Source organism: Lepus europaeus, chromosome 6 (genome assembly GCF_033115175.1).
Source record: "Lepus europaeus isolate LE1 chromosome 6, mLepTim1.pri, whole genome shotgun sequence".
NCBI classification, from domain to species: domain Eukaryota; kingdom Metazoa; phylum Chordata; class Mammalia; order Lagomorpha; family Leporidae; genus Lepus; species Lepus europaeus.
In genome coordinates, this window is record NC_084832.1 from 108333597 (window position 1) to 108351055 (window position 17459).

Genomic DNA, 17459 nt, shown 5'->3' on the forward strand with positions numbered 1-17459 from the left:
GAAAGCATAGTAGGCCAGCAGAGGAGTTCTGCTCCTAGTTCCTAGCAGGAGAATCTACATGGGCAAAAGGGTAACAGCAGTAGATGCACAGTCACAGTGTGAGATGCCTGGGTGTGGAGGCAAAAGATCTATCAGGAAACTTAATGTGGCAAGCAGGTCCTGGGTCGGAGGAAGCTCCCTGGGTGTCCATCTGTTGTCCACTAAAATACAACAAAGCCTGGAACGCTCCAAACTTCTATCAAAAGACTTGTCATTTTCCATACTCCCTCATGAGCATTTATTTCCTTTTCCCTGTGGCTGCACTCAATTATTTCAGTGTTCCATATCTTGGATAAATGCTTTATTGCCTCCATTTCTTTTATTTCTGAAACTTTGCTGAAGCCATAGGGGAAACACATTAGGTGGGAACAGCTGCCTGTAGAGAGCTGTTAAAAATCACTCCAAATGTGAGGATATTAAATAGTCTGGACTCTCTGGGAGGCTAGGTGGCAATTCAACACCTATTCCCTGCTGGTGTAGCTATGAGTGTCCCTGCCATCAAACACAATCTCTGACCAAAAAAAAAAAAGTGTGAACAATAGGGAAGGGCTATCCTGTGATACAAGGACAAAATACAAGCTTTCAAAAAGCTTGTGGAAAATGGAATTAAAATGTAAGTTTATATTGGAACAAAAATTTTTTGAAATCCATACATATGAAGTGTCTTTGAAAAGTTCCTAGAAAATGCCTATTATGGAAAAAAAATACTATCCACGGATTTAAATTTGTTTTTACCAAAACAATCTTATCTTTCAATTCAAATTTCCATGAACTTTTTGAAGTCCCTCATATACACTTCTTCGCAGGAATTGTAGGAGATAAAACTAAAAGTCAAAACTATAGGCATTTTAAAATGTTTGGGGGGGGTGGGCCTTTGGTGCAGCAGTTAAGATGCCACTTGGGATACTCACATCCCATAATAAAATGCCTGGATTAGAGTCACAGCTATACTTTCAATTTCAGCTTCTAGCGTTTTCTCTCTTTTTTAAAATCTTTTTTCTTTTAAAAAGATAAATTTATTTTGGTGCAAAGTTTTTTTTGAAATCCAGAGGAAGGATTTTATTTTATTTTTTTAAATTTACTTGACAGAGTTATAGACAGTGAGAGAAAGAGAGAGACAGAGAGAAAGGTCTTCCTTCCATTGGTTCACTCCCCAAATGGCTGCTACGGCCGGCGCTGCACCAATCTGAAGCCAGGAGCCAGGAGCTTCTTCTGGGTCTCCCATGCGGGTGCAGGGGCCCAAGCACTTGGGCCATCCTCCACTGCCCTCCCAGGCCACAGCAGAGAGCTGGACTGGAAGAGGTGCAGCCCGGACTAGAGCCGGCACCCATATGGGATGCCGGTGCCGCAGGCAGAGGATTAAACAAGTGAGCCACGGCAAAGGTTCCCTCTTTTTTTAATCTTAAATATTTATTTAAGCACAATGAAAGAAAAAGATGGGGGAAGAGATGAAAAGAGAGAGAGAGAGAGAATATCAGGATCTTTCATCCATTGATTCACACCCCACACCCCAAATGGCTACAACATCAGGGGCTGGACCAGGCTGAAGCCAGGAGCCAAGAACTCCAACCAGGTCACGAATATAGAAGCAAGTACCCAATTTCTTGGGTCATTTTTCTTCTGCCTTCTCCAGCACATTAGCAAAGAATTGGATGGTAAATGGACCAGCTGGGATTTGAACAGGCACCCAATATGGGATGCTGGTATCACAAGCAGCAGCTTAACACACTGTGCCAAGACACCTGCCCTCAGCATGCTCCTAATAAATCCCCTAGGAGGCAGCAGGTGACAGCCCAAGTATCTGGGCCCCTGTCACCACCTGGGAGATGAGGACTGAGTTCCAGTCCTGGCTATTGCAGGCATTTGGGGAATAAACTAGCAGATGAAAAATCACTCTCTCTTGTTCGCTTTCTCTGACATTTTACCTTTGAACTAAATAAAAACATAAAATTATTTTTTCTTTTTGACAGAGTGGACAGTGAGAGAGAGAGACAGAGAGAAAGGTCTTCCTTCCGTTGGTTCAACCCCCAATGGCTGCTGCGGCCGGCGCGCTGCGCTGATCCGAAGCCAGGAGCCAGGTGCTTCTCCTGGTCTCCCATGTGGGTGCAGGGCTCAAGCACCTGGGCCATCCTCCACTGCACTCCCGGGCCATAGCAGAGAGCTGGACTGGAAGAGGAGCAACTGGGACAGAATCCAGCGCCTGAGGGACTAGAACCCGGGGTGCCAGCGCCGCAGGTGGAGAATTAGTCTATTGAACCACGGCGCCGGCCAAAACATAAAATTCTTAAAAATTTAAAATATTTGGTAACTTATAGGTGTTGCACAGAAATAGCTTACATCTAATTATCTTATTTCTATCATTCACAAAGCAGCCACTTTCTAAATGGATCACATAATTTGGGTCATTTTCCTAAATGATAAAAAAAATTTAAAAATTGATGAAATCCAAGGAATGAATACTCATGGGCAAGAATTTATTCCAAGAATGGTGACAGATCAGATCAGCCTCCATCACAGTATATAACACATGGTACAGCTATTCTGAGAAAATGTCATATTAAGCATTTGTACAGTGAAAAACTATGTTTATACAAAAAGACATGACATCTTTTAGTAGACATATTTCCTGGAATAGTAGAGTGTATCGGGGCAGAGGCTCCCATTCAAAGCTTCCTATGGCTGTGTAACTGCACACAAGTTATTTATCCTGCACCTCAGTTCCCCACAAAAAATGTGCCTCTTCCACAGGCTGTTGTGGGAAATAAAGGAGTTAGTATTTGCAAAACGCAAAATGCTTAAACAAATGCCTGGCAGAGTATGAGCATGGACCGCCGATCTCCTTTGGAGTGCAGTGTCGTTGCTATCTGTGTGCACAGAGCACATTGCAGTAAGGCACGCTTAAGTGTTTTGCTGGAGGACAAGAATCTGAATTTTTTTTTTTGTTATAAACTCTTCACATTTCTTCAAAATTGTGATATCACTGGATAGGAGAGACAAAAGGAGAAAAAAGTGTGCATATGCCATCTGTGGAGGGGAGACACGGTCCCTGCTCTCAACCCAGCAAGAACAAGGAGGAAAGGTTTTCCAAAGGATCTGCCATGTTTGGAATTTGGCTGTTGTGCTTTTTGTCAAGTACATGATGTTCGCACGCAAATAAATGTGGAATGAATAAAATTCTGTGTCTTACTCATCTTTTTATTCAATCTCACAAAATTTCAGAAGCTTAGGTTATTAGGATCACGGAAATCTTATATAAAGACAGTGGATCTTTATTGTCATTTGGAAATAAGCCACAGGAGCTTTCTTTAGACATTTTAGGTCTAGGTTTCTGCTGACACCCTTGCAGAGATATGAAAATGCGTGGCACACATTTCTAAGCATGTTTCCTTTTCCATCTTACTCTATTCCTTTTTTTTTAAATTTAAGAAATGTTATAAATGCTTGAGAATAGAAATCTTTTCAGAGTGGGATGTGTGCCAGATAGCAGATTTTTGAGTTGTTTATTAAAATTTTACAAGATCTTGCTGGTTTTGTTGAGCTCAGCCCAAAATTTTCAGGAGGTGTTAAGAAGCAGATTGTTTTTAATATCCTCTAAAAAAGAGAGCTTCAACCTAAACAGTGCGTGTACACACACACACACACACACAGAGAAAGCTTTGATACACATTTCCATACGCATCACTGCATTCATAGTTGCATCTGGAAATTTTCAGCAGAAGACAGTGAGATAGTGTGGAAAAGTTTAAAAGGAAATAGCCAAAGTAGGCAATCTCCTTCAAGGACCACAAGTTTCTATTTACTTAAAGTAGCAAAACACACTCTTGAAACTTGTTAGCACTTGAAAAAATTCTTGGTTGTGCCAAAGTTGACAAAAATCTAAGATGAAAGTCTGTACAGTATAGTAGTAGATCTTATGCTTTCTAAAAGTACTCTCAATACTGATGACATGTATTAATAGTCTTGGTTCAGTTTTAAACAGAAATATTTTCAGAAAAGTCAACTTTTTCAGAAAAGTCAACTTATGGCTCAAACCAGGAATCAGAATTGAAGAGAAAGACATGACAGAACAGTAAACAGAACAGGTAAGAGACATTAAACTCTTGAATTAAAATTTTTCAAAGGTCAGAGACTAAACTTTTTCTAAGGAAATTTCAGATGGAAGAAAATACAGAATTTATATGATATGCTAGCTTAACTACTTTCTTAGAGTCCGTCTCTTCCTTGCAAGATGCACCGAAAGGCAGACTCTGATAATTGTTAAAACACATAAAATATAATCCCTTAGTTTCTTCTCACGTGTTAAGAATTAGGAATGTCTTCTGTGAACAGTGCATCTTAGACCTCATCATGAGTTCAATAGTAAACACAGTTCACGCAGCTCACAGGGCATATACTCTCCTGGTCAAAGCATACGGTTCAAGTGTATAATTGATCAATGTTTAAGAACAAGGTCAAAAGCTCTATGGGAAAGAAAGAACAGGATTCACAAACCAAACAGAAACCTATGTTATGCCAGGTTACCACATTTCAACCTCAGAAAAGTTTGGAACTTAGGAAAGAAAAAGGTAATAACAACTAAGTTGGAAAGTTCACTTCAAAAACCCATGCGGAATGGTGTAGATCATACCTTGAATAATTCAAACTCCTTCTTTGGCATCAACAGCTAATGACAAATATGGACATAAAATAAGTGAATACCATACATGCTCTTCAGGCCAGAATGCAAGAACGGAAAACAGAATTTCTAGAATTCTGGGATTTCAATCACTTTCCATTACTGAGATACAGAAACTATGCCTTTATTTTTTATTTTAAATGTTTGTGTGATTCATGGATTCTAATAAGGCCAGGCCCCTATGGGTAAATGCATGACCTAATCTTCAATGTTGGGAGGAACGTAGAGTTCTTAAATGAATCATCAAGGCAGCAGGAGGAGGACCACAATTATAGAAATGGGCAATCTGTATTTTATTAAGCCTGGACCTGGCATAAAATTAACTATGTCAATGCATAGTCTGTGTAACTTCTACTCAAAATCCAGGGCAGCAGTACAGGGTCAGTTGCCATCTTCTTCTCAAGACTCTGAAAACTAAAGGAATTCTATCCGGAAAATAAGAAAGTCACCCAGGTTTAGAGGCTGCCCAAGGGAGTGTCTATTCATTCTGTCTCAGTTGGCAGATCAGACTCCAGAGCGCTTCTCACAGATCTAAAATCCCAGGAGTTTAACAACGAGTGAATTCATATATTAGGGTGAATGAGATGACCAGGGTCACTGAAATCCTGGAAATGTGGCATGGGCCTCCAGGTCTATTCTAGGATCAAGGAGAGAGCTTGATCAAGTCAACATTGTTAAGGGTATTATAATCTTAAAGTCACGAAGGGGAGACGGTACTACAGTCCAACTGAACCAGCACTTGTGTGTTGGTGTAAGGACAGATGAGTGCAGGCACAAGGCTGTTCTGTGACAGAACACTGAAGACACTGACAGCAAAGGCTGGGGACTTGCTGGAGTCTCCTGCCACTGTCTCAGGGTCACCCTCTGCAAGAGACCACTGGTGGACGGGAGAGCTCTGGGAAAAAAGACAGAAACACTATTTCTCCAGTTATCATAAATATTATAGGGAAGGAAGAAAAGCATCTAGAGAAATAGTCACCCATTGCCACACACTTTAAACTATTTCCTAAAGAGGTAAATGAGAAAATACATGTGTAATTCTTCCCTGTGTCTCTCATCACTGCCACCCAAGTACTCTCAAAATAATATGCAACCAATAAAATCTCAAAATAATGACACCAAAAGAATTAAAATTCTGTTTAAGAGTGATATACTTAAAAATGGGTAAATATTAGTTTTGCTGAAAAAGAAAAGCACAATTACCTGTATGGTGTGCGTATATGGTGGGTCAGCACGCCCTACACCAGACTCTGGAGGTCTCACAATATCCAAAATGTTATTTGGCACAAATCCAGAGTCTCCACTTGCATTTCGAACTTTCCACCACTGCTTCCTATCATCAAGTATCTGTCAGTGCAAGAAAATAGAGGCATAATTACCATATAAAAATCAGTCTATGAAGGAAGTTGGATTATTTTTAATCCTAGACTTCAACTTCCCACCCCAAAATTTTCACCCCTGATAGTTGACTCAGTGTCAACATAATGCTGACAGAATGATTCCCAGGAATCACACGAAGAATTACATTTATTAAAATAAAACAGGTACAATGTCACTAAGGACCTTATTCCCTCCCAAACGTACATCTGCACGATTTGAAGACTGTACTACAGAGTGTTAAGATGACTCTCTCAGCAAGTCCTACCGTCTGTGATTTTGGAACAAAAAGGAGATGTATAAATACCATGTTTCTTAACAAAATTTGTCTTAATTCATCTTATGTATTCAAAGAGGTAAACCCTCAGTTATAACCTAAGAAAGGTATTTGTCACAGTAGACTTGCTAACACCATTAGCTCACTGACTGCTGAGTACAGCTCTGCAAAGATACTGGGATAAAAGAAGGAAATATTTTCTCTTATTAATATATTACAGTGCATCTATGCATGAATTGATAACTAGTTTTGATTCCAAAATGAAGAAAGCCTGGAAGAAGAATGAATGCAAACCCAGAAGAAATCCACCCCTACCCCCTCTTAAGACAGATAAGCAAACATAGTTTCCAGTACACTGACCCTTAGTGACATAATATGCACTAAAATAATTTCTTGACCTCAGTAGTGCTTTGAGGAAGGTTTAGATAGATACCAAAAGAAGAACCCAATAAATATACTTTATTAAGAGTATAAAAAGGGCACAATGCTATTACCTCTAAAATATCGTCCTTTAGGACGGACAGCTCACTGTTGTTCCTTGCTACAAAGTCGTACTTGGATTTGGCATATTTCTTGGGTTGTGTTTTCACTGGGTCATAATTTCTGTAAAAAGAAAGAAAAAGGATGACCATTCTGCAAATTCTTACTAAACGCTGAAAACAAAAGTTAAAACTTTAAGGTAAGCCAAATCTTGCTAGAAAACTTTGTGACAAGTTATTTAGACAGTAGCTTAGTCTTATTATATTTTATAAAACCTGAAAAATAAAAAGAATTGTAGAGTTCTTCCTATTAAAATGAGCAAACTGGGTGTGGGTAGTTAGCCTCGTGCCTAAGATGTCCATGTCCTCCAACAGCGTGCCTGCGTACAATTTCTGGTTCTGGTTCCAGGATCTTGCTGACTTCTAATACAGATACTGAGGGCAGTGGAGATGTCTCAAATGTTTGGGTCCCTGCTACCCACATGAAAGACCTGGACTGCACTCCATTCAGCCTCCTCACAGCCCCGGCTGCTGTGGGTATTTGGAGAGTTAGCCAGTGGATAGTATCTGTCTGCCTCACTCTCTACCTCAAATAAAAAAATATAGATAACATATATTTTATATATATATTTAGTATATTTAGTATAGCTAAAGCAAAAATCATGCAAAAGTACCAGTTTAGCTGAAAATGAGCCAAATCTATAATCTAAATCTATGAATTCTTTTCTATTAAAAATAATGTAAAAACACCAGATTAGCTGATATTCAATCAAATCTGTAACCTATTCACTTTTTTGTGTAGATGTTGTTTTGTTAATTAGCATCTCTACTATGAAAGACCTAGCATAAAGATAAATGCTAGCATTTTTCATAAATTTTTTTTTATTTGACAGGTAGAGCTAGTGAGAGAGAGAGAGAGACAGAAAGGTCTTCCTTCCATTGGTTCAACCCCCAAATGGCCACTGATCCAAAGCCAGGAACCAGGTGCTTTCTCCTGGTCTCCCATGCGGGTGCAGGGGTCCAAGTACTTGGGCCATCCTCCACTGCTTTCCAAGGCCACAGCAGAGAGCTGCACTGGAAGAGGAGCAACTGGGACTAGAACCCGGCGCCCATATGGGATGCTGGTGCCGCAGGTGGAGGATTAACCAAGTGAGCCACGGTGCCGGCCCCCAGCATTTTTCATATAATTAAAGATAAGATCATTTCCACAGCAGTTGATTTGTTATATGTTGATTTCACTAATGTAAACAATGTCTCTGATTCAAATATATATATTTTAAAATTAAATTAATAAATAAACTCACTGTAAAGTTCTTAAAATATTGACAACAATATATGGGGTCACGATTTTTAAAAAATTCTTTTCTTGGGCATGGTATTGTGACACAGTGGGTTAAGCCTCTGCTTGTGACACCAGAATCCCATTTGGGAGTACCAGTTCTAGTTCCAGTTATTCTGCTTCCAATCCACCTTCTTGCTAATAGTGTACCTGGGAAGACAATGGAAGATGGGCCAAGTACTTGGGCCCCTGCCACGCACATGCGGAACCAAGATGGAGTACCTAGCTTCTGACTTGGCCTGGCTCCAAGCTGGCAGCTGTTAAAGCATTTGGTGGGTGGACCAGTGGTGGAAAACCTTCCTCTCTCTTTCTTCCTACCTTTGTTCCAAATAAATAAATTAAATTAATAAAAAAATAATCTTTTTTTTTGTAATCATTTTTTTTTATTAAACTTTTATTTAATGAATATAAATTTCCAAAGTATAGCTTATGGGTTACAATGGCTTCCCCCCTCCCATAACTTCCCTCCCGCCCGCAACCCTCCCCTTTCCCGCTCCCTTTCCCCTTCCATTCATGTAAAGATTCATTTTCAATTCTCTTTGTATACAGAAGATCAGTTTAGTATATATTAGGTAAAGATTTCAACATTTTGCCCATATAGCAACATAAAGTGAAAAAACTACATTGGATTACTAATTATAGCATTAAATAGCAATGTACAGCACATTAAAGACAGAGATCCTACATAATTTTTTTTCAAATTAATTAATTTTCTATGCCATTTCCATTTTAACACCAGGTTGTTTTTTTTTTTCATTTCCAATTCTCTTTATATACAGAAGATCACTTCAGTATGTAATTAGTAAAGACCTCAATAAAAAAATAATCTTTAAAAAAATTCTTAAAAACCACATACCTCTTTTCATCACTAAATGAATATTGAGATTTTAAAACACAATTTAAAAACTACATAACACAATAAAACTTGATTCATTAAAATATATTTTTCATCTATTGCAATAATAGGTAACTTCATTCTTCTTTATCAATTTTACTCCCTAATCTTCTCCATTTATCTTCCCACATTTCCTCATACATCTCTTCAAAAGAAAAAGCATAAAGAGATAGGACGTTGGTCATCCTACCCTTGTGCAGCGACCATTCTTTCTGCTGTCTACTAAGTTCTCTAGAATGCTGAGTTACAACAGGGCCTGCAGGATAGTTGCAAGGCAATGCATTTGGTCATCCTAAGTACACAGGTATGTACTACCTCTTCTATAGTAACTCCACAGGAGATGGGGGATGAAGACAAAGAAAAAAGATGACCTGAAAGATGTGCTATCTATTGGTTACCTTTAAGATATTTTATTTATATGTGTGTGTGTATATATATATACACACACATATGTATATGTATATAATTACTATTAATAAACTGTTTATATTAATAAATAACAATTACTGTTAATGAATATATTATAATTTTATGGATGTAATTTCCTTTTCCTACCAATTTTAGATATGCACTATTAACAGTAATAATTTAAAAACTGTTTTCTGTGGGTTTCCTGTTCCTCCTACCCCACTGGACAAGCTCTGCTTTTATCTACTTTACATATACACATGCCATTAAATTTCATTTGGGAGATAAGAGGTTCAATGACCCCAAAAGTTAGGAGAAGAGTAACTTCAATTTTCTGTCTTTCTCTCTTCCCCCACGTTCTCTCCTGTGATCTGGAAACGAATCACAACTAATAATGGAGAGCTGAGTGTACAATAACCAAGAGAATGATTACCTGCCTCTAGCGATCTGAGTGGGTGAGATAAAAAGAAAAGTGTGCTGCAGCTGTCTTTGAAGTCTTTGCCATCTTGGATGCCTCACAGGTAGTTACCCAGCATGCACTCATTAAGTACTTTAGAATTGCAAATCTTTGTAGTGGTTTCTTACCCTCTATAACCTTGGATATGACACTGACACTAGGTGTCAATTGGAAAAAAATGACACAGTTTGTAATTTCTCTGATGTACTAAAGTTTCTTAAGACATCCAGAATGTTTCAATGACAGAGTCTCTATTTCTAACCAGGAACAACAGACACGTCAATTGATGCAGGGCAGATATGTAGACAACAATATTCTGAAACTTCTCCAAGAGACTAATTGCACCTAAAATGCAGCAAACTGTAATCACTCAAAGGTGAGGGATCTAAATTCAACAGATGGTCTCCTTGATGACATGGTAAGTTCACTGAATAGGGAATATACTTCACTTGGTACCTACTGCATTCTATACTCCTGTCATGTGGTAGAATGCAAGAAGAAGAAAAAATAGTTATTAACATTACCATTATTGTTATAATTCCAAACCTCTGTGTATTTCAGATTAACCCAGAACTTGTGCAGTTTTTAGCATAATGATGACAAATCATCTACAGAATACCAGAACTCTAGGTGGCTGTCAATCTTCCCCTCCAGCGGCTAAGCCAAGTTATCACATCAGTGATGCTAGACCTTACTGATTTCTGGGTGCAGGACAGGGAAGCAGTGACTCTGAAATGTTGCATGCATGTTCATGTACTTCTTCCATCTTTCACTCAATCAATCCAGTAAATCTACACTTACTGTTCATGATATACTATTAAGGTCTTAACAATGGAACACGATAAAAGTTTTCTGGTAGAAATATATATTATAAATCTGGGCATCCATGAGAAATGCACTCAAATGGTTTTCTAGCTACTTTGCTGTGGAAAATCATCCTGATTTACTGAAGTGACAAGACAAAAAGAAAATGTAAAAAATACTAAAATGAAATAATTTCCAGAATCTTTGCATCCAACACTGAATGCAAGAAAGAAAATATCTGGACGTGCAGGGAGTTAGTCAAGAAGAATTGCAATGAAGTAATGCTTAAGATTCAAAATTGATTTTCACCTGTATCTACTAAAAGACATTCTAATTAAAAATTATTTCAGACATTTGCATTTTAAAAATATATTTCTCATTGCTGACTTTTCTTTGTTCTCAATATGTCAGTAGTGCCCTGAGAGTAATCCACATAGTGACCACACCAACGACCAAAGTATTATCTCTGTCATCATCCCTGACAAAGAACAAAACATTTAAATTCCATCTGCTTCAGATTATATTACAAGTATATTGAAAACAAAGGGCATGTAACATTCATGACAAGATAGGCTATGAGGTAAGAAATTACTAGGGCAGTTTCTCTACTCCAGTTCATCTGAAAGACTATGCTTCTATATCCTTGCTACCAATAATCCACCTCCATTTGTTTTTTGTATATGGGTTGACCTTCTTGTAAACTTAACTTTCTAGAAAGACAGAGGAAGAGGGAGAGATGGAGAGAGGGATAGAAATAGAGAGAGAGCGAGAGAGAGGGAGAGAACTAGAGAGAAATTATTCCTATTATTTTATTTCTTCTCCATCCCAATTCTCCACCTCTACCATGTTAAGTTTTTTAAGAGTAAAAACACAGGAAAATGAATGAGATGTAAAACTGGAAAGTAAAGATAAAATATAAGAGGAAATGGCAATTACAGAATAAGGCCTTGACTGCAAATATTTAGTTGATATATTTCTATCTAAAGAAAGGTTGTCTATTTTTGTTGGGTAAGAGAAAGATGGAAATTGTTTCCTTTAAAAGTTACAGAAATGGAAAGATCCTTAGAGACCATCTGGTATACACTGATAATTTCAAGTTAATTGCTTTTTCTTTATTTTTTTTTTAAAGATTTATTTATCTGAAAGGAAGTCACATAGAGGGAGAGGCAGAGAGAGACAGAGGTCGGTCTTCCATCCACTGGTTCACTCCTCAGATGACCGCAACAGCCGGAGTTACCCCTATCTGAAGCCAGGAGCTTCCTCTAGGTCTCCCACATGAGCGCAGGGGCCCAAGGACCTGGGCCATCTTTCACTGCTTTCCCGGGCCATAGCAGAGAGCTGGATTGGAAGTGGAGCAGCTGGGACTCAAACCGGCACTCATATGGGATGCCAGCACTGCAGGCAGCAGCTTTACTCACCACATCATAGTGACGGCCCCTCTTCTTTCTTCTTAATGCACAGATTTTTGTCAAAAGTAAGTTTTAAGAAAGAGAAAATCCCCAAAAGGCATTGGCACCATGTGAGAATTATAGACTGAAAATCCAGATAACTTTTGTTGTTCATCAAAACCAGTTCTGTATACTTGCTGATGAAAAGTGCAGAGTAGTAGAATGCGATTTAGGCCCCGTCACTATATCAGCGTTAAATGAGGGACAGAAAACTATAGTGCTGCAAATGGTACCCATTAAACGTTACCTATCTACATGGCGGTTGGGAGTTGGCTTATATGCAACAGCAGCTTCCCCTTGGTCCAGATGAGGCCCTCTCGTGTACATGTTGCTGTTGTATGTGTATGCATCAGGAGAGTATTCTGATCCACTGGAGTGCTGAAAGACAGAGCAAGATGGAGTCACGAGCCGCCAATGACCACCTGAAGGAGTATTCCTCTGTCAACAAAAACCTTCTACCACCCTGTCATCAGCTTCCATTTTTAAGTGGCTGGCCATTATGTTAATAACTTATCAAATGAGAAGGATACATTTAGACCACGGCATACTTATAATAAGAAAAGTCATTAGTGCAAAGGCTAAATTTGAATTCTGATAATAACCAAACATAAAAGCAACACATCTCTTCAATAGGAATTTCAATAATACATGGCTTTGGTATTAGAAAGACTTTATCAGCTATATAAAATAAAGAGTGTTGGGAAGCAAAGCCTTTAACTCTTGCTCTCTCTGAAGAACACACCTTCACTATTCTACCAAGTCAACAGTGTCACATGAAAAATCACCTTAAGGGGGGGAATGAGGGATGGTGAAAAGCTGGTCAACAGCTTTACCAAGTTACAACTAAACAGGAGCAATAAGTTCTGCTGTTCTGGTGTAAATAGGGTCACTATCAATAATGATAATGTAGTACGTACTTCAGACAAACTAGAAAAATAAATTTTGAATGTTTTCAGCATAAAGAAATGATAAATGTTTGAGAAGACGGATATATTGCTCCTGATCTGAACATTATAAAATGTGTACATATACCAAAACATCACATGGTACCTCATAAAAACATATAATTTTTATGTGTCAATTTTTAAAATAATTTAAATTTTTTCAAATAAAAATTTGATGATGTGGAAATACGAAGCATAGTCTGTTAGCAAATGTAAACTAGGGCCCGGCATCATGATGTAGCAGGTAAAGAAACTCCTGTGATGACAGCATCCCATATGGGTGCTGGTTTGAGTCCTGGCTGCTCTATTTCTGATCCAGCTCCCAGCTGATGTACCTGGGAAAGCAGCAGAGGACTGATCAAGTGCTTGGACCCTTGTACCCATGTGGGAGACCTGTAGGAAGCTCCTGTGTCTTGGGTCCTGGCTTTAGCCTGGCCTAGCCTGGGCCATTGTAGCTATCTGGGGAATAAACCAGCAGATGGAAGACCTTTCTCTCTGTCTCTCCCTCTCTCACTGTTACTAACTCTGACTCTCAAAATAAATAAATCTTTAAAAAATTAATAAATAATTTTAGCAACCTATTAAAAATAAAATTATACCACCATCTCATTTTTCTCATTTTAAAATTGTACACAAAACATTATTTTTATTTTTTTAAATGGAAGCACTATTATCAGACTTGCTACTAAGGAAAACACAGAAGTCACAAATACATTGATTTTGAGAGTAAAAGAGTTCAGGATAAAATAAGACTGGAGTCTTTTTTTTTTTTTTCCTGATAGTACCAGCCAAACTTGACCTACCTACCAGGCCAGGTGTTACAATAGGGGGAGCTGGAAACTGTGGGTCCCATTGAGCACCATAGTTTTAAAGCTATAGAGAGTAAACACTCAGATTGGGTGGGAAAAAATAGAAACATTACCTAAAGATTTTCATATTGCTTTTTTAGGTAAAATTAAGTATGAGAGAAGCATGATAAACAATGAGGCACTGGAATTTCTGGGAAATTTCAATTGTTTATAGATTTACTAGGGAAAATATTTGAAATTGGGATGTTTTGGAAAAGTTGTAAATGCATGATTACTAAAGGTAGCAGGAGAAGGGTTGAGTTTAAACATAGACAAAGTACGTGGGGCATCACCCATATGGGATGCTGCCATCATATTTGGCCAGTGTTAATGCCAAAATACCCACAGTATATTATTATTATATATATTACATAATATATGTTATATATACCCATATTATATTTAGAATATACACCAAGATGCTACAATTCACGCAACATAAATAATTTTCAGTCATTTAAATATCTGAGTTCGATTAATTCAGTTTATCACTTCCCTGTGAGAGAGCAGAAGCATTAAATTCAATTAGCAAATTTTAGCACAGGAAACTAAATTTGATCTAATTTTTTTTTATTAAAGGCTGATCTAAAGGGAGGAATGCAAGAAACTTCTATTCACTCACACCTTTTGCCCAGCTCTGAACATAACAGAGTGAGGTCAGTTAGTAGGAATTCACAGGGTACTGGGAGTGACTGGAGAGAAGGGAGGGAGAAGAGCAACCACAGTGATGAATAAGTGTGATGACTACACAGCCTTGCTCAGGGCCACGCCTGGTTCAGAGGAAGTACGGTGGCTGAGTACTGCCACCCACACCTGTCAGTCACATCACCCACTGCCTTTCAATTACACACAAAAATCACCAGATCCTGAATTGCCCAAGTCTTGTCGTAAATGTATTTATTATAGTAGCAATAGAGTACAATAAAATCTCTCTTCTAGGAATTATTACATTTTTTGTGCATTGTACATCGCCATTACTTATCCTCTTTTCCAAAAAAAAATCTCAAGGTATAAAATCCCCTAGAATCGTTAGCAGGCATTTTTCATTTCTTTTTTTTTTTTTTTTTTTTTAAACCTCTGAATGCACCTGAGCTACATAATGGAAAATGCTTTACAACAGGAAAATGATAACTCATTACAAGGAAGGGTTCTCAATATTTTTTTAAATTACTTATACAGTGAAGAGTAGACAAATTTATAACCTGGAAGACCAAAACATAGTGCTCTTTCCTTAAGTACACAAACTGAAAAAAGAACTCACAAAAGTGAATTTCTGAGGAATACATAATAAAATCTGAGCATATTATCTATTTAAGATATGAAGACTACTACTGGAAATTTTATGACTTGAAAACAGTCAGCTGTAACTATAGGAACGGCAAGTGTATCATAATTTCATGCCTGATTACATCTGTTTTTTTCCTTCTAGAAAAGTTCTCCTCTGAATGGAAAGAAAACTCATAGTGATGAGGTCTATAAAATACAGGCAAGGACACCTGCGTGCCAACCAAGGCCCAAAGCAGTGAGGTCATCTTAACTACTCACATACAGAGGAAAGGGCAAGCACAAAATCCACCTCTTCCTGAGATGCAGTCAGAGGGGAGACAATACAAAGAAAATAACCTATTTCAAAGCAGTACATTTGTCTGACTTTGAAAATTTCAGGAATTTAACCAAACTGCTACAATAGTATTAATGTATAAAGAATAGAGTCTGGAAGGGACTATTTTTTTCTTTTTCTTTTCAAAGTTTTTTTTTTTTTTTAATTTTTTTTTTTATTTGACAGATAGAGTTAGACAGTGAGAGAGAGAGAGAGAGAACGGTCTTCATTCCATTGGTTCACTCCCCAAATGGCTGCTACGGCTGGCACTGTGCCAATCCGAAGCCAGGAACCAGGTGCTTCCTCCTGGTCTCCCATGTGGGTACAGGTGCCCAAGCACCTGGGCCATCCTTCACTGCCCTCCTTGGCCACAGGAGAGAGCTGGACTGGAAGAGTAGCAACCGGGACTAGAACCAGCACACATATGGGATGCCGGCGCTGAAGTTGTAGGATTAACCAAGTGAGCCATGGCACTGGCCCTTGGAGGGACTGCTTTAAGAAATTATTATACATGTTTCTCTTCAAAAGTGGTCATAGGGTATAATTTCCTATGGTTTGCCAATTCATTTGCTCCTATCATGTTTGCCCCATTATATAGCTATGTTTGAAAATCAAGGAATGGAACAAAGGAAAAAATTAGGACATTAGGAGGATCTATTCCTTGTTTACTATTTCCTCATCAAGCTAGACCTCATTCTTCTGATTTATGGTCATCCTATTTGTGCTTGGACCAACTTTAATTAATGTTCAATTTTTTTCCCCAGAAAAAGAGTCACAGAAAACTCATTTTTAAGAGATGTGATGACATGTCCAATTTTGTTCCTTCCCTTTGTTCCCCAAATACATTACTTCATATGGTTCAGCTTACTAAATTCTTAAAAGACATAACATATGTTAAGATTTCTCAAGGTGTCCTAGGGCTGTAAATAACCATCTGCACCTGAGGACTAGTAGAAAAAGCTTTGGTTCTCTAGCCAGGCTGACAGGACTCTGGAAATTTAGAATTAGGCAAAAAAGAAAAATCTGGGCATTCAGGAAAGAGATGCTTGGGACAGGCTTGCAGGACCCAGGTTTAGAGAACTGTCTTGAAGGTCTGAAGACGGAAGAGGAAAAATAGCACGAAATCAACCAAAAGCACCAGGGATATTTGCTGACAAGGAAAGTATGACACAAGGAGACATAAGTTGCCAAGGCCCAGGGAGCAGGGGCAGAAGGGGCAGGCTGGAGAGAATGGTATAGGCTGAAGAACAGAGCGACCGTCACAAAAATGACAAAAAGGTGAGAGGGAGAGGGAAAGCGTAATGTTCAGTCAATTGATTCTAGAACAATCTTCAGATCAAAATGGGAATGCTCAGAATTGCAACAGGACATACAGATTATCGCACTGAGAAAGGTGATGTTAAAAGACTACCTCTGTAGATAATCTTTTTATTTCCTGTTTGCGCTGATGTTCTGCTACGTTTGCCACGGACTCAGCCAGTTGATAAAGATCTTGCTCCATTGGTGCCCCCATGAAGTTCAGCATTGGTGGCTCCCAACCATTGCGGAAACGTGGGACATAGGGGGGAATAAACTGTTCTTTTGGCCACTCTGTTCTGCAGGAGGACAAGAAGTCATGGAAGCAATAATATTAAGAAATGTATCCATGCTCACAATAATCTTCAGTATGCCTAGCCAAATCAAAACAAAAACAACACACGCCCAGCCTGCCCTCCAGTTATCCAAAAAGGGAAAGCAAACATGTTTATACTAATATGTAACACTGATGGAATGAAATAAATATTGAATTCTGTGGCATGGTCTGTTTTCCCTAAACTGCCCCAATTCTCCACTAAACCAAACTTTTTTAACATGGATGTAGGGTTTTTT

At 38.4% G+C, this 17459-nt stretch overlaps 1 protein-coding gene across 4 annotated transcripts in view; it reads right to left on the reverse strand.

The window, feature by feature from the left end:
- The window catches only part of EPS8 (EGFR pathway substrate 8, signaling adaptor), a 205277-nt gene that overhangs the window by 22318 nt on the left and 165500 nt on the right, over nt 1-17459 (reverse strand). For all 4 annotated transcript variants that reach the window (XM_062194883.1, XM_062194885.1, XM_062194882.1 and 1 more), the window contains 4 exons: nt 17002-17185; nt 12446-12576; nt 6863-6971; nt 5918-6061 (listed from right to left, as the gene is read on the reverse strand). In XM_062194883.1, coding sequence (XP_062050867.1) covers nt 5918-6061; nt 6863-6971; nt 12446-12576; nt 17002-17185 — 568 coding nt within the window. The remainder of the gene's footprint in view (nt 1-5917; nt 6062-6862; nt 6972-12445; nt 12577-17001; nt 17186-17459) is intronic.